This window comes from Heptranchias perlo, unplaced genomic scaffold (assembly GCF_035084215.1).
Source record: "Heptranchias perlo isolate sHepPer1 unplaced genomic scaffold, sHepPer1.hap1 HAP1_SCAFFOLD_301, whole genome shotgun sequence".
In the NCBI taxonomy this organism is placed as follows: domain Eukaryota; kingdom Metazoa; phylum Chordata; class Chondrichthyes; order Hexanchiformes; family Hexanchidae; genus Heptranchias; species Heptranchias perlo.
Window position 1 is genome coordinate 281657 of NW_027139313.1, and position 21940 is coordinate 303596.

Here is a 21940-nt window from a genome sequence, read left to right on the forward strand (position 1 = left end):
CTGAGCTGATTAGTTTTCAGTTTGTGTTTACTGAGCCCAGTTTGCTGTATTCTGGCTCCAGATTGTAAAATTGTAATCTTGTGTTTCTGGTTTTGGTTCTGACCTGCAACTGCAAGCCTGAAAGGGTTAATCTTCAGACAGAGTGAATCATGAAAGTGAAACTAACATCGTCACTCCCTGCACCGGGTGTTTATAAGAATTTCACTTCCTGCTCTGGTTCCTCAGTCTCTCTTGTGCTGTGTGAAAGCTGCTTCAGGTGCTGGAGGGATGGAGCCCGGAGCTGATTCAGCCGATGTCGTGTGTGATTACTGTGTCGAGAATCCATCCCCAGCTGTGAAGACATGTCTGAAATGTGAAACATCATTTTGCTCCAGTCATTTAAAACCACATCTGCTGAACAAGGCCTTCAGTGGACACACCCTCATCGAACCTGTGGCTGATCTTACAGACAGGCAGTGCGTTGACCATAAGAAGATCCTTGAATACTACTGTGAAGATGATGCAGAGTATGTGTGTGTTTCCTGTACAATAATAGGGAAACATAAATCCCACACACTGCTGAGCCTGGATGAGGCACAAGCTGCAATTAAGGTGAGTGACACAATTCCTGATATTAAATACAGTGAAGGAGAGTTTTCCTGTCGAGCTCAGTAATTCACTGTGTGGGCACCTGTGAGAACTGGCACTCCATGGCATAGGGCTGTCGAGCAGAGCATGTTGTAGCCCTGTGTAACACTGGGGTATTCTGCCATCTGACCAGCAGGGAGAGGACCATCACCGGTGGAGGGAGTGAGGGACACCCACGGGGTGAGACTCAGGGGCTGGGGGGAGAAACTGTTTCTCACAAGAGGGAATTGGTGTTTGAGAAATGCTGGTGTGACTGAGTCTGTCTCCCTTTCCCCTCGGCTGATTCCTGGAAATGGAGGAGCTGAGTCCGTGTGAAAATGCAGCACACGGTGAGTCAGTGTGAAAAGAAGCCGGTGTGTGTGTGGTTCCTCAGTTTATACAGGGCAGGGAGCGCCTCTTTACTGAGAGTCACAGAAGGGAATATTTCTGCTCAGGGCCCAGACACTGAGAATCCCCCAAACCACTTTCTATCCACACCCAGTGGGGTCACTCCTGGAACGGAATCATTTCCCTTTTACATTCCAGTTTGAATCCCTTTTAAACACTTTCCAATTACCTTTACAGGAAGAATTGGAGAGAGAAATCGAGAGTCTTCGGGGAGTCCAGCAGAATTGTTCCAGCAAACAGCGAGACTTGGAGAGATCAGAAGCTGAAATAAAGGTGGGTAAAGTGGGACTGGATTTAGAAAGGGTTTCTCTCCCCGCTGAGTCAATGAGCACATCAGAAACAGGCCTTCCAAACCAGACTGGTTGTGTTGGGGCCGAGTCACTGATTACACTGAGTTCCCCGTGTGTTTGATGTGAGGGGGAGCTGCTTAACTCTCCCTGCACCTCCCAGGGAATATTATTACATCACTTGGGCACTGGATTTCCTGAAACAGACACAGTCAGAGGCTGGGAGTTGGAGACTTGCCCTGAAGCCTGTATCAGATGAACATAGAAAGGAAGAGGAAGAAAAGACCATTAGCCCCAGCGAGCCTGCCCCATGCAGACAGGGTTCAATCACACACACCACTGATCCACCCCGAACCATGGACTCACCTGGGAAAGGCAAACAGAAGAGAGAAAAAACACCTGCAGACAATTCAGGACAAACTCTGGGAAATTCCTCCCCAGCTCCCTTTTAAAGGGTGGGAGTGACTCCATACCCCCCGACATGTTCAGGGAGTCTGTTCCAGAGATCGAGGACTCTGGGGTCTAACCTAACTCTGTGCCTATGGATTTTACACACAGGCCCTCTCGTCCTACCATCCCGATCCATCTCAAGTACCTCACCCAACGAGTGAGTCCAATAATCCCTCGATCATTTTAAAAACCTCAATCATGTCCCTCTCGGCCTGCCTTTCTCGAAATCGCCCTCCCTCTTGGAGCTGATCCTCAGAACTAAAATCCATCAGACTACGTGTCATTCTGGCCACCGTCCTCTCCAGAGTCTCAATCTCCTTCACCAGGTGTGGGCACCAAAACTGGACCCATCACTCCAGGTGTGGATGGACCAGGTGGCAGTGCCACACACAGTCTAAATACAGTGCTCTTTCTATTAAACTCAAGGCTCAAGGCCACACTCGTTAAACTCTGTTTTCTCTCCCAGTAGACCCTCCCCCACTGCTTGTCCATCTTTAACGGGTAATCGAGTAGTGATTGAAACAAACTGTCCCGTCCCTGGAAAGTGCCGTGTGCTCAGGGTAAGAGCTGTGTGGAAGGGCCGTTTGTAATGAGAGTTGGTTTGGGTTTCAGACACGAATCAATGAGCTGAAAGGAAAGCTATCGAAGAGCTTCTCTGAATGGAGGAGACAGCTGGAAGAAGATGAAGAATACGCACTGAAACTGATCGATGAGGAGGGTCTCCGAGCTCTCTCTCAGATTAGAAGCTGTTCTGAAGCATTAAACAAGAGGATGGAACAGATTACATTAATAGATGGAGAAACCCAGAGTCTGGGACAGAGGGACCATCTCTCCTTTATTCAGGTACATCTTCAATATAAACAGGGCAATGTCTGGGGAATGGGGCGTTTCTGTGAGGCTGGTGAGAGGGCTGAATTGTTTGAAGATTGTTGGTTGGGCCCAGCATTGGTGCTGCCCCCTCAGCCCTGCCCTCGGAGTGTTGGCGCTGCCCCCTCAGCCCTGCCCTCAGAGTGTTGGCGCTGCCCCCTCAGCCCTGCCCTGGGAGTGTTGGCGCTGCCCCCTCAGCCCTGCCCTGGGAGTGTTGGCGCTGCCCCCTCAGCCCTGCCCTCGGAGTGTTGGCGCTGCCCCCTCAGCCCTGCCTTCGTAGTGTTGGCGATGCCCCCTCGGCCCTGCCCTGGGAGTGTTGGCGCTGCCCCCTCAGCCCTGCCCTGGGAGTGATGGCGCTGCCCCTCAGCCCTGCCCTGGGAGTGTTGGCGCTGCCCCCTCAGCCCTGCCCTGGGAGTGTTGGCGCTGCCCCCTCAGCCCTGCCCTGGGAGTGTTGGCGCTGCCCCCTCAGCCCTGCCCTGGGAGTGTTGGCGCTGCCCCCTCAGCCCTGCCCTGGGAGTGTTGGCGCTGCCCCCTCGGCCCTGCCCTGGGAGTGATGGCGCTGCCCCTCAGCCCTGCCCTGGGAGTGTTGGCGCTGCCCCCTCAGCCCTGCCCTGGGAGTGTTGGCGCTGCCCCCTCAGCCCTGCCCTGGGAGTGTTGGCGCTGCCCCCTCAGCCCTACCCTGGGAGTGTTGGCGCTGCCCCCTCGGCCCTGCCCTGGGAGTGTTGCTGCTGCCCCCTCAGCCCTGCCCTCGGAGTGTTGGCGCTGCCCCCTCAGCCCTGCCCTGGGAGTGTTGGCGCTGCCCCCTCAGCCCTGCCCTGGGAGTGTTGGCGCTGCCCCCTCAGCCCTGCCCTGGGAGTGTTGGCGCTGCCCCCTCAGCCCTGCCCTGGGAGTGTTGGCGCTGCCCCCTCAACCCTGCCCTCGGAGTGTTGGTGCTGCCCCCTCAGCCCTGCCCTCGGAGTGTTGGCGCTGCCCCCTCAGCCCTGCCCTCGAAGTGTTGGTGCTGCCACCTCAGCCCTGCCCTCGGAGTGTTGGCGCTGCCCACTCAGCCCTGCCCTCGGAGTGTTGGCGCTGCCCCCTCACCCCTGCCCTCGGAGTGTTGGCGCTGCCCCCTCAGCCCTGCCCTCGGAGTGTTGCTGCTGCCCCCTCAGCCCTGCCCTCGGAGTGTTGGCGCTGCCCCCTCAGCCCTGCCCTCGGAGTGTTGGTGCTGCCACCTCAGCCCTGCCCTCGGAGTGTTGGCGCTGCCCCCTCAGCCCTGCCCTGGGAGTGTTGGCGCTGCCCCCTCAGCCCTGCCCTGGGAGTGTTGCTGCTGCCCCCTCAGCCCTGCCCTCGGAGTGTTGGCGCTGCCCCCTCAGCCCTGCCCTGGGAGTGTTGGCGCTGCTCCCTCAGCCCTGCCCTGGGAGTGTTGGCGCTGCCCCCTCAGCCCTGCCCTCGGAGTGTTGGCGCTGCCCCCTCAGCCCTGCCCTCGGAGTGTTGGCGCTGCCCCCTCAGCCCTGCCCTCGGAGTGTTGGCGCTGCCCCCTCAGCCCTGCCCTCGGAGTGTTGCTGCTGCCCCCTCAGCCCTGCCCTCGGAGTGTTGGCGCTGCCCCCTCAGCCCTGCCCTGGGAGTGTTGGCGCTGCCCCCTCAGCCCTGCCCTGGGAGTGTTGGCGCTGCCCCCTCAGCCCTGCCCTGGGAGTGTTGGCGCTGCCCCCTCAGCCCTGCCCTCGGAGTGTTGGCGCTGCCCCCTCAGCCCTGCCCTCGGAGTGTTGCTGCTGCCCCCTCAGCCCTGCCCTGGGAGTGTTGGTGCTGCCCCAGGATGGAGTGCAGTGAAATGTGGGATTATTGCCCATTCCTGTGACTGGCCCCACCTACTGTTATACACTGAACTCTTTCCTCTCAATCCCAAATTCACTCTTTGGTTCCATTGGGTGTTGATTTGTTCGTTGACTGATTTGATCTCCTCTCTTTATTCACAGAACTCGAAGCAGCTCCTTTCCAGGTAAGTTCCTCTCAGTCATACAGTACCTGCTGCTGATAGGGAACCTTCCCCTGTATCTGGGAGAAGAGTGAAAGTAGAATCACCGCTTGGAAACCTTCCCAGATAAGGTGCTTTCAAATGGTGGGAATATTGAGTGATGTTTAACTGTGGTTTGAGGGGTTATTGGCTCAGGCAGCCTGTGGGAAATGGGAGATTCCACATGTACACTGACGACCCCCAGCTCTACCTCACCACCACCTCTCTCGACCCCTCCACAGCATCTGATTTGTTACGCTGCTTGTCCGACATCCAGTATTGGATGAGGTGAAATTTCCTCCAATTAAATATTGGGAAGTTCGAAGCCATTGTCTTCGGTCCCCACCACAAACTCCGTTCCCTGGTCACCGACTCCATCCCCCTCCCTGGCCACTGTCTGAGTCTGAACCAGACTGTTCACAACCTCGGCGTTCTATTTGACCCTGAGCTGAGCCTCCGACCCCATTTCCTCTCCATCACCAAGACCTCCTACTTCCACCCCATAATATCACCTGTCTCAGCATCTGCTGCTGAAACCCTCATCCGTGCTATTGTTACCTCTGGACTCGACTTTTCCAATCCTCTCCTGGCCGGTCTCCCATCTTCCACCCGCCATGACCTTCAGCTGATCCAAAACTCTGCTGCCCGTATCCTAACTCGCACCATGTCCCCTTCACCCATCACCCTCTGCTCACTGACCGACATTGACTCCCGGTCCAGCAACGCCTCGAGTTTAAAATTCTCATCCTTGTTTTAATTCCCTCCATGGCCTCGTCACTCCCTGTCTCTGTAACCTCCTCCAGCCCGACAACTCTCCGAGAACTCTGCGTTCCTCTAATTCTGGCCTTTTGTGGATCCCCGATTTGCTTCACCCCACCATCGGCAGCCATGTTTTCAGCTTTCTAGGCCCTAAGCTCTGGAATTCTCCCCCTAAACATCTCCTTCTGTCTACCTCTACCTCTCCACCTCTCTATGTCTACCTCTCCACCTCTCTACCTCTACCTCTCCACCTCTCTATGTCTACCTCTCCACCTCTCTACCTCTACCTCTCCACCTCTCTATGTCTACCTCTCCACCTCTCCATGTCTACCTCTCCACCTCTCTACCTCTACCTCTCCACCTCTCTACGTCTACCTCTCCTCCTCTCCATGTCTACCTCTCCACCTCTCTACCTCTACCTCTCCACCTCTCTATGTCTACCTCTCCACCTCTCTACCTCTACCTCTCCACCTCTCTACGTCTACCTCTCCTCCTCTCCATGTCTACCTCTCCACCTCTCTACCTCTACCTCTCCACCTCTCTATGTCTACCTCTCCACCTCTCTACCTCTACCTCTCCACCTCTCTACGTCTACCTCTCCACCTCTCTACTTCTACCTCTCCACCTCTCTATGTCTACCTCTCCACCTCTCTACCTCTACCTCTCCACCTCTCTATGTCTACCTCTCCACCTCTCTACCTCTACCTCTCCACCTCTCTACGTCTACCTCTCCTCCTCTCTATGTCTACCTCTCCACCTCTCCATGTCTACCTCTCCACCTCTCTACCTCTACCTCTCCACCTCTCTACGTCTACCTCTCCACCTCTCTACGTCTACCTCTCCACCTCTCTACCTCTACCTCTCCACCTCTCTACCTCTACCTCTCCACCTCTCTCCATCTACCTCTCCTCCTCTCTCTGTCTACCTCTCCTCCTCTCCATGTCTACCTCTCCACCTCTCTACCTCTACCTCTCCACCTCTCTACCTCTACCTCTCCACCTCTCTACCTCTACCCCTCCACCTCTCTCCGTCTACCTCTCCTCCTCTCTACGTCTACCTCTCCTCCTCTCCATGTCTACCTCTCCACCTCTCTACGTCTACCTCTCCACCTCTCTACGTCTACCTCTCCTCCTCTCTACGTCTACCTCTACCTGGGAGGCTGTTCCTTCTCCTCTCCTCACTTCACATGATTGTAGAGAGTGTGATCCTGCAGAGAGGGGGGAGCACAGACTGGAGACCCTCGGGATAATAATAATTATTAATAATGGAATGATGAGGGCTCCAGTGCAGAGAAACTGGACTGAACACAGACGGCTTTGAAAATCACAAACTGAGCTGAAGTGGCAGCAAACCAGGATCCCACTGCACGTGTGGAGATCAGTGTGAATGCAGGGAGACTGCAAATCCCGGGATTCTGCCATTTTCAGGATGGGTTGCTGCGGGGTCTCAGTACGAGCATTAGAAGGGGTGCAGGTTGTTGCACTGATCACTCGTTCCCCTTTGGGTTTCTGATCTGAAATGTCCCCACTGATAAAAACATTCTCTCCTCTTTCATTCCAGAGTGACTGAGACTCAGAGAGTCACAGACCCAGATGTTCCAGCGCTCACCCTGAACCTGTCCAATATATCTCAACTTATCCAGAAGAGGCTGAATGGATCAGAAAAGTATCACTCAGACATATTGGGAATCATTGGTAAGAACGTGCAGCTTTTCTCCAATATAAGGGACTGAGAGCAGGTCGGGTGAGTTGTGTTCAGACAGCTGGGAATATCCAAAATAATTCAGGAACTTACAAAGACACAGACACACACGCCCTGTCACAGAGACTCACACAGACACACACGCCCTGTCACAGAGACTCACACAGACACACACGCCCTGTCACAGAGACTCACACAGACACACACGCCCTGTCACAGAGACTCACACAGACACACACGCCCTGTCACAGGGACTCACACAGACACACACGCCCTGTCACAGAGACTCACACAGACACACATGCCCTGTCACAGAGACTCACACAGACGCACACGCCCTGTCACAGAGACTCACAGAGACACACACGCCCTGTCACACAGACACACAGACACACACGCCCCGTCACAGAGACTCACACAGACACACACGCCCTGTCACACAGACTCACACAGACACACACGCCCTGTCACAGAGACTCACACAGACACACACGCCCCGTCACAGAGACTCACACAGACACACACGCCCTGTCACAGAGACTCACACAGACACACACGCCCTGTCACAGGGACTCACACAGACACACACGCCCTGTCACAGAGACTCACACAGACACACACGCCCTGTCACAGAGACTCACACAGACTCACACGCCCTGTCACAGAGACTCACACAGACACACACGCCCTGTCACAGAGACTCACACAGACACAGACGCCCTGTCACAGAGACACACACAGACACACACACCCTGTCACAGAGACTCACACAGACACACACGCCCTCTCACAGAGACTCACACAGACACACACGCCCTGTCACAGAGACTCACACAGACACACACGCCCTGTCACAGAGACTCACACAGACACACACGCCCTGTCACAGAGACTCACACAGACGCACACGCCCTGTCACAGAGACACACATAGACTCGGATAGATATAGACACAATCAATAAATACACAAATATAAACAGATAGAGAGAGAGAGAGAGAGAGATTGAAATCAATGGAAGTCCTGATACTGACTGATTTAAGGAACATTGACTGTTCCCACAGTTTGCATCAAAAGGATTTATTTATTGAATTGTTCCCATCCCTGCCCTGTCTGTTTCACTCTCTGTATTACTGTGACTCTCTATTCCATTCCCTTTAATACCCGCCCTATCTGTTCCACTCTCTAATACTTGACTGATCTGTTTCACTCTGTAATTCACACCCCGTTTTCCTGTCGGTTTCACCGACTGTAATAACTGCCCCGTCAGTTTCACTGTGTTAGGGTCTGTCACACCCGTGCTGTCTGGTTCACTCGACACAATACACAGTCGGTCTGTTTTGTTCTCTCTACGGGTGAAAAACAGTAATTAGTATTTATCATGAAGCAAAACTATACAGAAGCAAGAGCCAATCAGTGGATGAGTTCACAAAACAGGACTTAACTTGTTCCCACACATCGATTGGCTTCCTGGGTCCAACAGAACAAGTGTTTTTGAGTATTTGCTGCCCTTTTCTCCGAGTCTTTATAACTCTGGTGCTCAGTCTCCACAGAGCTCAGTGTGTAACGTGGGGTTAAACAGTACACAGGTGAATTAAAGCAAACAGCAGCAGCTGTCACACTTCCCCCCCAGCTGGGTCGTTACTAGAACTGTCAATCAGAATCAGCACAAACCACACAGTGGCAGCAACCATGTCAATCTGCAATGACACCCAGCACCTGCAATACCAGGAGATGATAATACTGACACATGGACACTGGTCACTCACACAGACTCACTGTCGTCTTATCTCATTAATTACAGTGAGGAGTGGGCCATTCAGCCCCTCGAGCCTGTTCCACCATTCAATGTGATCATGGCTGATCTGTATCCTATCTCCATCCACCCACATTGGCTCCTTATCCCTTAATACCCTTGGTGAGCAAAAATCTATCGATCTCAGATTTAAAATGATGAGTTGCTAACTTCTCTCCTGATTGGCCTGGCTCTGATTTTACGGTCATGTCCCCTTTTCCTAGACTCCCCCACCAGTGGAAAAAATTTCCCTCTAACGACCCGATCAATTCCTTTCAAAATCCTAAAATCCTCAATCAAATCACCCCTTAACCTCCAGGGAATACAAGCCTCGTTTATATAATCTCTCCTCATAATCTAACCCTTGGAGCCCTGGTAATATGCTGGTGAATCTACACTGCACTCCTTCCAAGGCCAATATATCCTTTCTCAGTGCGGTGCCCAGAACTGTACCCAGTACTCCAGATGTGGTCTAACCAGGGATTTGTCCAGCTGTAGGAAAACTCCCTCCCCTCTATATTCCAGTCCTCCACTTATAAAGGCTCACATTCCATTCACCTTTTTGATTATGTTTTGGACCTGACGACTACATTTCAGTGATCTGTTTACACGGACCCCGTCATCTCTTTGGACCTCCACTGCTCCAGCTTTTCACCGTTTAAATATACTCACATCGATCCTGTTTTGGACCAAAATGGATGACCTTATACTCATGAGCATTGAAATCCATCTGCCACAGTTTTGCCCACTCACTTAATCTATCAATGTCTCTTTATAATTTTATGATCCTGTCTCCACTATTTAATATGCCTCCAATCTTTGTGTCATTGGAAAATTTGGATATAAGGCCCTTTATTGTGTTATCAAAGTCATTAATAAAAATAGGGAACATTTATTTTTTATTCGTTCATGGGATGTGGGCGTCGCTGGCGAGGCCAGCATTTATTGCCCATCCCTAATTGCCCCTTGAGAAGGTGGTGGTGAGCCGCCTTCTTGAACCGCTGCAGTCCGTGTGGTGAAGGTTCTCCCACAGTGCTGTTAGGGAGGGAGTGCCAGGATTTTGACCCAGCGACGATGAAGGAACGGCGATATATTTCCAAGTCGGGATGGTGTGTGACTTGGAGGGGAACGTGCAGGTGGTGTTGTTCCCATGTGCCTGCTGCTCTTGTCCTTCTAGGTGGTAGAGGTCGTGGGTTTGGGAGGTGCTGTCGAAGAAGCCTTGGCGAGTTGCTGCAGTGCATCCTGTGGATGGTACACACTGCAGCCACTGTGCGATGGTGGTGAAGGGAGTGAATGTTTAGGGTGGTGAAGACTGACACAAAGTAATTATTCAACAAGTCTGCCATTTCCTTATTTTCATTTGCAATATTACCTGCATCTATTTTTAAAGGGCCCACATTCCCCTTGTCTACCCTTTCTCTAATATAATTGTAAAATCTTTTTGTGTTAATCTTGATATCCTTCGTATGTTTGTTTTCATTCTCTCTTTTTGCAGCTCTCACTATCTTTTTTGTCTTCCTTTGCTGTTCTTCAAATCTCTCCCAGTCCCCTGGATCTACACTTTACTCTTCCCTTTAGTTTTATCTTATCTCTCACCTCTTTTGTTGACTGTGACTGTTTTATTTGGTAAGTTGAGCTCTTGCTCCTTAGGAGTTTATACAGATCCTGTATTAAGCTCAAATCTTTTTCTGAACACCTCCCACTGATCATCTGTCGTTTTACCAGATAACAGTTTTGACCAGTGTGCTGTCGTCAGTCTCTCTCATCCCATTAAAGTCAGCCTGATCAAAATCTAGAATCTTAGTAACTGGGTTAAGTTTCTCCTTTTCAAACCTAACATTTATATTATGTAATGTCAACTATCATATTATGATCACTGTTTGATTAATGTTCCCTTACTGTTAGATCATAAACTAGGTCTGGCTCATTACTCATTACTGAATCTAGCATGGCCTGTCCTCTTGATGGTTCTAGAATATATTGTTCCAGAAAACTATCTTGAATGCGCTCAAGAAATTCACCACCTTTCTGAGTTGAGCCACTCTGCTCTTCCCAAGCTGCATTTGAGCCTCTAATTCACTCAATTTAATTCTTGAACTCCGTGCATTAGTAAATAAAACCCTTACTTGGGCAAAAGACCCGAACCTGACCTTCTGCCCTGTTGCTGCCTTTCTCACTTTGTGTAATTTAACATGTTTCTTATTTCTCACTCCTGCTGTAACGACTTTAGTTATTTCAGTGTTCCCTTCACCTGGAGTGTCTCTATCACTATTTATAACCTGAACTCTGCTCTTATCCCTTTTATCAATCATTAACCTATCATTTTACTATTGTTTCTGACTGAGACCTCCCCCCAGTATATTAATTTAAAGCCCTTTTTAAATAAATAAAGGCAGCAGATGCTGTGGTTGAACATTACTTGGCTGTGGCAGGTTTAAGGTCAGCTCTCAAGTCTTCACAATCACTCTTCTTCCGGAGACCTGTAAAAATCATGTTTGTTCCTGGGATATATTTCTTCAGATTCTCCAGGTGCTCTCTGAGTATGTCCTCACCCCAGGTAATACCTTTGTTTTTATTTGCTTCTGTGTAAGAAAATCCTTCAGCCTGGCCAGTCTTGTGTCCAAATAAGTCCGACAGGATTGGCCCAGTCTTGTGTTTGCCTCCAGTTTCAACAGTGTGACATTGTGCACACTTCTGAACAAAGACATCTTCGCACCCTGTTTATCCTTTCCACTCGGACCTTGGTCCCAGCCCGGTTCAGGTGGAGTCCGTCCCAGTGGTACAGCTCCCTCCTGTCCCAGTGGTCCAGCTCCCTCCTGTCCCAGTGGTCCAGCTCCCTCCTGTCCCAGTGGTACAGCACCCTCCTGTCCCAGTGGTCCAGCTCCCTCCTGTCCCAGTGGTCCAGCTCCCTCCTGTCCCAGTGGTCCAGCTCCCTCCTGTCCCAGTGGTCCAGCTCCCTCCTGTCCCAGTGGTCCAGCTCCCTCCTGTCCCAGTGGTACAGCTCCCTCCTGTCCCAGTGGTCCAGCTCCCTCCTGTCCCAGTGGTACAGCTCCCTCCTGTCCCAGTAGTCCAGCTCCCTCCTGTCCCAGTGGTACAGCTCCCTCCTGTCCCAGTGGTCCAGCTCCCTCCTGTCCCAGTACTGGTCCCAGTGTCCCATGAAATGGAACCCCTCCTTCCCACACCACTCCTTCAGCCACATGTTCACCTTCCTGATCCGTTTGTCCCGATGCCAATTAGCACGTGGCTCGGCTAATAATCCTGAGGTTACCATTCGAATTACATAGAATTACATAAAACTTACAAATACATAAAACTTACAGCACAGAAACAGGCCATTCGGCCCAACTAGTCTGTGCTGGTGTTTATGCTCCACACGAGCCTCCTCTCACCCTGCTTCGTCTCACCCTATCAGCATATCCTCTATTCCGTTCTCCCTCATGGACTTATTTAGCTTCCCTTTAAAGGCCTCTGTCCTTTTGACCTCAACTACTCCAAGTGGTAGCAAGTTCCACATTCTAATTTTAAGGTGATCGGCAAAAGAATCAAAGGCAACGTGAGGAAAAGCTTTTTTACGCAGCGAGTAGTTCTGATCTGGAATGTGCTGCCTGAAAGGGCGGTGGAAGCAGATTCAATAGTGACTTTCAAAAAGGAATTGGATCAATATTTGAAGGGAAAAAATTTGCAGAGCTACCAGGAAAGAGCGGGGGAATGGGACTAACTAGATTGCTCTTACAAAGAGCTGGCACAGGCTCGATGGGCTGAATGGCCTCTTTCTGTGCTGTAATGATTCTATAATTCTAATTACTCTCTGGGTAAAAACGTTTGTCCTGAATTCTGTGTTGGATTCATTAGTGACTATATTATATTTAGTGGCCCTCGTTTTGGACGACCCCACAAGTGGAAACATCTTCTCCACATCCACCCTATCAAATCACTTCATAATTTTAAAGACCTCAAAAAGGTCACCCTTCAGCCTTCTCTCTTCTAGAGAAAAGAGCCCCAGCCTGTTCAGCCTTTCCTGATAGTGAAAACATCTCGGTTCTGGTGTCATCCTGGTAAATCTTTGTTGCACCTTCTCCAGTGCCTCTCTATCCATTTTGTAATATGGAGGCCCGAACTGTACTGAGTGGTCTAAGCAAGGTTCGATACAAGTTTAACATAACTTCCCTGCTTTTCAATTCTATTCCTCTAGAAATGAACCATGGTGCTTTGTTTGCGATTTTTATGGCCTTGTTAACTTGCATCGTCAGTTTGAATGATTTGTGAATTTGTGCACCTGAGTCCCTCTGCTCCTCGACCCCATTCAGACTCTTATTTTCCAAGGAGAATGTGGCCTCCTCATTCCTCCCACCAAAACGCACCACCTCACACTTATCGATATTGAAATTCATTGGCCATTTACACACCCATTCTGCAAGTTTATTAACATCTTCCTGTCCTAAGTCGCAGTCCTCCTCAGTATTAACGATACCCCTGAATTTATTGTCATCCACAAGTTTAGAGATTGTATTTCCAATGAACATCAGTGGTCCCAGCACCGATCCCTGTGGAACACCACTGTCCACTTCCTCCAGTCTGAGTAACTACCTTTATCACTGCTCTCTGTTTTCTGTTCTGTATCCAGCTTGCGATCCATTCTGCTGCTTGTCCCCAGACTCCACAAGCTCTGACCTTAATTACTGGCTCAAACAATCCGGTCTGCTTCGAACAGGCAGCAGGTGTCTAGAGAAACAACAGCTTCCAGTGTAACACCAGGCACTTCAGAAACCCACCCACCCATTCCAGAAATACCCAGATATGGGAATCAGTGGGTGGAGATCCCGGCCCTCCTGCTCCTGCTGGAGTTTGTGAGGTCAGCGAGGCTCCGAATTTACACGGGGCCAGTGGGTGCCCAGACCACTCCTGCCGTGCCCGCCCGCCCCTGGGCTGGGGTTGCTCAGGCCGTGGGCCTTTTCTTCAGGGGTACACGTTTGCCCCTCGGGAGACCGGTACACCTTGACTCACTCACTGAACCGGCCTCCGCTGATTGTCTGGGTCCTGGCAGGGCCAAACACAGTGGGATATCCTGGGGTACTGAGTCCCTGTCTCAGGCTCTGCACCCTCGCCATCAGTGGCCTTGTAAGGGGTGGGCAGAGGGAACCCCTGGAAATGGCAGTGACCCTGCGGAACCCCCGAGGAACTTTGACCCCGACGTATGAAAGGGTCAACACCCGAAGCATGGACTTGTTTGTTCTCTCCACAGATGCTGCCTGGCCCGCTGAGTGTGAGCAATGCCACGGGGGATCTGCTAATATTTAATTACAGAGAAATGTAAAGACTATATAACCCCATCATCCAGTAATATGAAGGAGGCTGGACCTCGCTGGGTCACAATTCCCAATCACCGTGTGCTTTGTTTACAGTGCCAGCTTCCACCGAATACGGGGGCCCATCGAATGTAACTCCTCCCCCACACAGCACCTCTGGGGCAGCCCCTGTCCCAGGGAATGTCCTCCAGCTGTCGACTGGGATCACGGGAAGAGCGGGAATATCCCAAGGTCTGTTTATAATCTTACACAAGGATCACGGGGGCAGTGATTCATTTCTGTTCAACTCTTTGTTTTTCTCTGGTGTTTCTTCAGTCAGGGTTTAGCTCAGAGGATTCGAGGGTCGAGTTCCTGCACCTCTTTCCTCTCCACAACTCGGAATTGGTCCGAGTCTCAGACTCAGGGCTGGAGGGGGGTCCTGGGGAACTCACAGTGAACAGGGACTAACCGAAGGGGCATAAGATTCATCCGAATTCTCAGGTGAATCCGCGGTACTGTTTGTAAACTGATGGAGGCTTTAATCAAGCTGTGGGCAGGATGGGACAGTAACAGGAGGGAGAGAGCCCAGGGCACACTCCTGTATTCAGGATGGGACAGTAACAGGAGGGAGAGAGCCCAGGGCACACTCCTGTATTCAGGATGGAACAGTAACAGGAGGGAGAGAGCCCAGGGCACACTCCTGTATTCAGGATGGAACAGTAACAGGAGGGAGAGAGCCCAGGGCACACTCCTGTATTCAGGATGGGACAGTAACAGGAGGGAGAGAGCCCAGGGCACACTCCTGTATTCAGGATGGGACAGTGACAGGAGGGAGAGAGCCCAGGGCACACTCCTGTATTCAGGATGGAACAGTAACAGGAGGGAGAGAGCCCAGGGCACTCTCCTGTATTCAGGATGGAACAGTAACAGGAGGGAGAGAGCCCAGGGCACACTCCTGTATTCAGGATGGAACAGTAACAGGAGGGAGAGAGCCCAGGGCACACTCCTGTATTCAGAATGGGACAGTAACAGGAGGGAGAGAGCCCAGGGCACACTCCTGTATTCAGGATGGGACAGTAACAGGAGGGAGAGAGCCCAGGGCACACTCCTGTATTCAGGATGGGACAGTAACAGGAGGGAGAGAGCCCAGGGCACACTCCTGTATTCAGGATGGAACAGTAACAGGAGGGAGAGAGCCCAGGGCACACTCCTGTATTCAGGATGGAACAGTATCAGGAGGGAGAGAGCCCAGGGCACACTCCTGTATTCAGGATGGAACGGTAACAGGAGGGAGAGAGCCCAGGGCACACTGCTGTATTCAGGATGGGACAGTATCAGGAGGGAGAGAGCCCAGGGCACACTGCTGTATTCAGGATGGGACAGTAACAGGAGGGAGAGAGCCCAGGGCACACTCCTGTATTCAGGATGGAACAGTAACAGGAGGGAGAGAGCCCAGGGCACACTCCTGTATTCAGGATAGGACAGTAACAGGAGGGAGAGAGCCCAGGGCACACTCCTGTATTCAGGATAGGACAGTAACAGGAGGGAGAGAGCCCAGGGCACACTCTTGTGAGCTGTGTGTTCCCAGTACAGCCGGTGCTGAGATTGTGGGGCTGGAACTGTGAGTCTGTGGGATGTGTTGTGTGCCGGTCAATCCCCTCCATTGTGTCTGGGAGAACGTGAGCACAGTGCCAGGGGCTTGTGTGATTAAACTGACTGCTACTGTGTGTCTCCACTGCAGTGTTTGCACTGAGTGTACAGCACTGGGACCCACACACTGCTATTTAACAGGGATTCTGATTGAAGGCCATTGATTTAACATGGGATGAATCCAGTCTAAGAGGTAATATGGGGCTGACACTGTCTGGGAAATACTGACACTCCCACCCTGCAGCTGTCAATCATTGATCTGAGTGGAATAACCCAGTCTGACCAATCTCTTGCGGTGGGGCAGGTTAGGACCCATGAAGGAGATCTTCTGATGGAGGCAGAGGGGATGGCCGAGGGACTAAATGAATACTTTGCATCGGTCTTTACCAAGCAAGAAGATGTTGCCAGAGTCTCAGTCAAGGAAGATATCGTTGAGATGGGCTAAAAATTGATAAGGAAGAGGTACTTGAAAGGCTGTCTGTGTTTAAAGTAGATACGTGACCCTGTCCGGATGGGATGCATCCTAGGTTGCTGAGGGAAGTAAGGGTGGAAATTGTGGAGGTACTGGCCCTAATCTTCCAAACATCCGTAGATACAGGGGTGGTGCCAGAGGGCTGGAGAATTGCAAATGTTACACCCTTGTTCAAAAAAGGGTGTAAGGATAAACCCAGCAACTAAAGGCCAGCCAGTTTAACCTCAGCAGTGGGGAAACTTTTAGAAATGATAATCCGGGACAGAATTAACAGTCACTTGGACGAGGGTGGATTGATTAGGGAAAGCCAGCACGGATTTATTAAAGGCAAATCGTGTTTAATTAACCCGATGGAGTTTTTTGATGAGGTAACAGAGAGGGCAGATGAGGGCAATGCAGTTGATGTGGTTTATATGGACTTTCAAAAGGTGTTTGATAAAGTGCCACATGGTAGGCTTATCATCAAGATTGCGGCCCGTGGAATAAAGGGGGCAGTAGCAACATGGATACAGAATTGGCTAAGTGACAGGAAACAGAGAGCAGTGGTGAACAGTTGTTTTTTGGACTGGAGGGAGGTGTACAGTGGTGTTCCCCAGGGGTTGGTGCTGGGACCACTGCTTTTCTTGATATATATTTATGGCTTGGACCTGGGAGTACAGGGCAAAATTACAAAAGTTTCAGATGACACAAAATTTGGAAGGGTAGTAAACAGTGAGGAGGATAGTGATAGACTTCAAGATGATATAGACAGGCTGGTGGCAAGGGCAGACACGTGGCAGATGAAAATTAACACAGAAAAATGTGAAGTGATACATTTTGTTAGGAAGAACGAGGAGAGGCAATATAATCTAGAGGACACAACTCTAAAAGGGGTACAGGAACAGAGAGATCTGGTGGTATGTGTGCACAAATCGTTGAAGGTGGCAGAGCAGGTTGAGAAAGCGGTTAAATAAGCATACGGGATCCTGGGCTTTATAAATAGAGGCATAGAGTACAAAAGTATGGAAGTCATGATGAACCTTTATAAAACACTGGTTCGTCCACAACTGGAGTATTGAGTCCAGTTCTGGGCACTGCACTTCAGGGAAGACGTGAAGGCCTTTGAGAGGGTGCAGAAGAGATTTGCTAGAATGATTCCAGGGATGAGGGACTTTAGTTACGTGGATAAACTGGAGAAGCTGGGCTTGTTCTCCTTGGAACAGAGATGGTTGCGAGGAGATTTGATAGAGGTATTCAAAATCATGAAGGGTCTAGACAGAGTGGATAGAGAGAAACTGTTCCCATTGGCAGATCGGTCAGGGACCAGAGGACCTAGATTTAAGGTGATTGGCAAAAGAACCAAAGGTGACATGAGGAAAACTTTTACACAGCGAGTGGTTGGGATCTGGAATGCACTGCCTGAGGGGGTGGTGGAGGCAGATTCAATCATGGCCTTCAAAAGGGAACTGGATAAGTACTTGAAAGGAAAAAATTTGCAGGGTGGGGGAGTGGGACTCGCTGGATTACCCTTGCATTGAGCCAGCTCGGACTCGATGGGCTGAATGGCCTCCTTTCATACTGGAACCTTTCGATGATTCATGATTCTTTGATTCTTCTCTCCTCTCTCGGGCAAAGGTCACCAATGAGCCTGGATCCAAAGACAGTAAACTGGAACTTGGTTCTGTCTGATGATCTGAGATCAGTAACATGGACTGAATGGGAACAGCCCTACCCACCTCACCCAGAGAGGTTTAAAGACTGGGCCCAAGTCCTCTGCTCCCAGAGTTTCTCCTCAGGATCCCATTCCTGGGATACAGAGACTGATGGGCAAGGCTGGGGAATAGGGATTGTGTGTGGGAGTGTAGAGAGGGAGGGGAAAGACTCTGTTCTTGGATACAGCAGTAAATCCTGGTGTTTGGGCTTTTTTCTTGGTTCTCTCACAGCCTGGCAAAATAATCGTTTCACTGACCTCCCACCGATCCCGTCTAACATCAGGATCCGAGTTCAGTTAGACTACGAGGCCGGGACTCTGTCATTTCACCAGGTCACTGACTCACTGAGACATTTACACACATTTCAAACCACATTCACTGAACCCGTGCTTCCAGCATTTTATTGTGGGGACAAATCCCTAAAACTGTTAAATTAATCCTGATGTCTGAGACTCGGATGACGTTAATTCCAGTTTCTCAGCCCACTGTGGCTTCACTTACGGGTTGGCTGAATCTGATTGGATCACTCCCGGATCTCCCCCTCTGATGATGTCACTCCCGGGTCTGCCCCTCTGATGATGTCACTCCCGGATCTCCCCCTCTGATGATGTCACTCGCGGGTGTGCCCCTCTGATGATGTCACTCCTGGGTCTGCCCCTCTGATGATGTCACTCCCGGGTCTGACCCTCTGATGATGTCACTCCTGGGTCTGGCCCTCTGATGATGTCACTAGCGGGTCTGCCCCCTCTGATGATGTCACTCCCGGTTCTGCCCCCTCTGATGATGTCACTCCCGGGTCTGGCCCTCTGATGATGTCACTCCCGGGTCTGGCCCTCTGATGATGTCATTCCCGGATCTCCCCCTCTGATGATGTCACTCGCGGGTCTGCCCCTCTGATAATGTCACTAGCGGGTCTGCCCCCTCTGATGATGTCACTCCCGGTTCTGCCCCCTCTGATGATGTCACTCCCGGGTCAGCCCTCGGATGATGTCACTCCCGGGTCTGCCCCTCTGATGATGTCAGGAGCGCAGAGCTTTGCTGTTTTTAAGGATCCGTGGGGTCTTTGTGCTTTTCTTTGTCAGGGTCTGTCGCTAACACTGAAAATAGTAACTTTAGGTGAGTTTGCTTGTAATTCGTGGTGTTACAATTGATTGTCCACTTCAGTTGTAGAATTTTACTACTTCAGCTCCAAAACGGTCGTGGTATAAATCTCAGTAGTGAATGATAGTAGTGGCAGGTGTGACTGTATTAATCTCAGTGGTGAATGATAGTAGTGACAGGTGTGACTGTATTAATCTCAGGAGTGAATGATAGTAGTGACAGGTGTGACTGTATTAATCTCAGTAGTGAATGATAGTAGTGACAGGTGTGACTGTATTAATCTCAGGAGTGAATGATAGTAGTGACAGGTGTGACTGTATTAATCTCAGTAGTGAATGATAGTAGTGACAGGTGTGACTGTATTAATCTCAGGAGTGAATGATAGTAGTGACAGGTGTGACTGTATTAATCTCAGTAGTGAATGATAGTAGTGACAGGTGTGACTGTATTAATCTCAGGAGTGAATGATAGTAGTGACAGGTGTGACTGTATTAATCTCAGTAGTGAATGATAGTAGTGACAGGTGTGACTGTATTAATCTCAGCAGTGAATGATAGTAGTGACAGGTGTGACTGTATTAATCTCAGCAGTGAATGATAGTAGTGACAGGTGTGACTGTATTAATCTCAGTCGTGAATGATAGTCGTGACAGGTCACGGTCCCTTTAAAGAGCTGCTCTGAAAATCTGAGGCTGGGGTTGAAATTGTTCTTTGGCCGTTGCTCAAAACAGCGATGGTGAATCGACAGCCCGAGTTACACTGACTTCAGTGGAAAGGGAAATCGTGCGGGGTGTAAAATGGGCTGTCCATTCACTATCGCCCGTGTTGCACTAACACCAGAGACTAATTCCACCCCCGGGGTCTCCTGGGCATCGCTGAGAGCTTCTGAGACTACCCAGGGGGGTAACACATCTGTCCTAAACTAAGTCAATGTATTGATAGATTGGACCAGACTGGGAACTTTTAATCTATGGTTTATGGGGTAATGATTTTTAGTTTATTGGACAGTAAGGTTCCTCCAGGGCTCACGACCAACATGAAATGGTAATATTATGGGATGTTTAACTTCATTAGACACGAGGAAGTGACTGAGTGTGTGAGGTATAAACAGGAAAATTGTCCCACCAATTGGGGTCTACAATCAGTGTCCCAGGTGACCATGGGTGATAATGGGACATTTTGTGATGACCAAAACCAGCGGGTCGGGAAAAAGATGTGTGAGTGACCGGTGAGAAACAAAGATCACCTGGGAACAACCCCCAAAGGACATCAATCAGGGATCAATGCACAATCCAGTGAAAGTCAGGGAAGGGCAGTTAAGAATAGTTCATTGACAGCTTTCTCTTGGAGATGGTTGTGTCCTTGCTTAAACTGAACAGTGAGAGGAATATTTTATAACCTGGCCACTACCCGAGACATCGGGACCGTGCAGGGGGAGATAAGCAAAGACCTCCAGACACCCCCCGATCTGTTGATAAGACAGACTGAAAGTGCAGGAATGGTTTGTATTTGATGTCACGTTTGGGATGATTTTGGGAAACCGCTGTGTGTAAATGTGATATGTTGCGTGTGAGGCAACTCGTATGTGAAATGTATGATGAAGATGCACTGAAGAACGGGTCTCAGACACGCTCAGTCACGTTGACAACATCACTACATGAAATGGTTAATGTGCTCAGGAGAGTGAGGACATCTACTGGGTCACTACTGATCTAAACTTTTTTTAATCAAGGCACTGACACAAACTCCATAAACCGACCAGTTAATGAAACAATCAGGATCGAGTTAAACACACTGGTACCTGTCAGAGGGATTGAAATTAAAGTAAAGAGGGACAGAGAATTTGGATTTCCAGAATTCAGGGTTGGGTTTCTTTGAGTTAACAATGAAATTGGGACAACTGAGGGCCGGGGAGAAATAATACTTAGCCTGAATTATCCACAAGATGGATAATGGGAAAAGGGGGAGCTGGAGGATCTTTGAAGTCCAAGATTTCTTGATAATATGGGAGTATTTGGGGGAGCCGAGTTTCTGTAGTTTTCTGTACAATGTATTATGATTTTCTTTGTCTCTATCATGATGTGTAATATTAACCAAATGAAACTTAGATTAGAAGAGCAAATGGCTGGAGATCGGTCTGTGATGCAAACAAGATGAGGACCTTGGATAAGGCCCCCAGGATCCCACAAAGGAGGGGTGGGAGGGGCTGTTGAAGATTGAGACTGAGAAGTAAGAAGGGAAACCACTTTCTTGGATTACTTCTGTAGTTTAAAACCCCTAATATTGATAGACTGACAGTGCACATGAAACAACGTAATGCTGAGATTGAAAAGGGGACCTCTACCCTTGGGAATCATGAATGGTGGGAGGTCGTCTATAATGTGGGACAGCACCCTTGGGTGAAAATCATGTCTATACTTTTTGTTATTATACAGCTTGTTATGATTGGAACACTTTTCTTTTATTTGTCGTATTTGAATGAACTTTTTTGTCGATGTCACGGTGATTAAACTTCTTGAAACAACAATTCTTAACCTTATCTGTGGTGAGTGCAATTCAGATTCATTGAATGATTTAAAGTCAGTTGTTCGATCGGTCACACTCAGTTGAGGGGAGACTGAAGGATTTTGGGCTTTTCAATCCCTGTTATTAATTACCTGCTAAAGGAGCTGAGTTTGGTTCAAAGTATTAATTCAACAAAGGAACTGTTAAACTGACTGTTCAAGGCAGCATGCTGGGAAGGTTGGTCACATTGGAAAAGTCTTATTCAGCAGACTGTCTAGACGGTTAAAGATAAGACAGCGGTGAGGCCTTGAAAGTCTGTGAGAAGCTGTTGTGAACATCAGATGCTGTCGTATCAACTTGTTTTAAACCATGGGAA

The 21940-nt window shown here is 49.9% G+C and overlaps 1 protein-coding gene across 1 annotated transcript; it reads left to right on the forward strand.

The window, feature by feature from the left end:
* Nucleotides 1-267: 267 nt before the first annotated feature.
* Nucleotides 268-18533, forward strand: LOC137311123 (E3 ubiquitin/ISG15 ligase TRIM25-like). Its single transcript, XM_067978492.1, has 7 exons — nucleotides 268-591; nucleotides 1192-1287; nucleotides 2364-2594; nucleotides 4571-4593; nucleotides 6928-7061; nucleotides 14264-14402; nucleotides 17883-18533. Exons 1-7 carry the CDS (start codon nucleotides 268-270, stop codon nucleotides 18394-18396), a joined length of 1461 nt encoding a protein of 486 aa, XP_067834593.1. The 3' UTR covers nucleotides 18397-18533.
* The last annotated feature ends 3407 nt before the right edge of the window (nucleotides 18534-21940 follow it).

Coding starts and splice junctions, on each gene's coding strand:
- LOC137311123 (XM_067978492.1), top strand. CDS start 268: ATGGAGCCCGGAGCTGATTCAGCCGATGTCGTGTGTGATTACTGTGTC. Junction 592..1,191: donor AGGCACAAGCTGCAATTAAG/GTGAGTGACACA, acceptor TTACCTTTACAG/GAAGAATTGGAGAGAGAAAT. Junction 4,594..6,927: donor TCGAAGCAGCTCCTTTCCAG/GTAAGTTCCTCT, acceptor CTTTCATTCCAG/AGTGACTGAGACTCAGAGAG.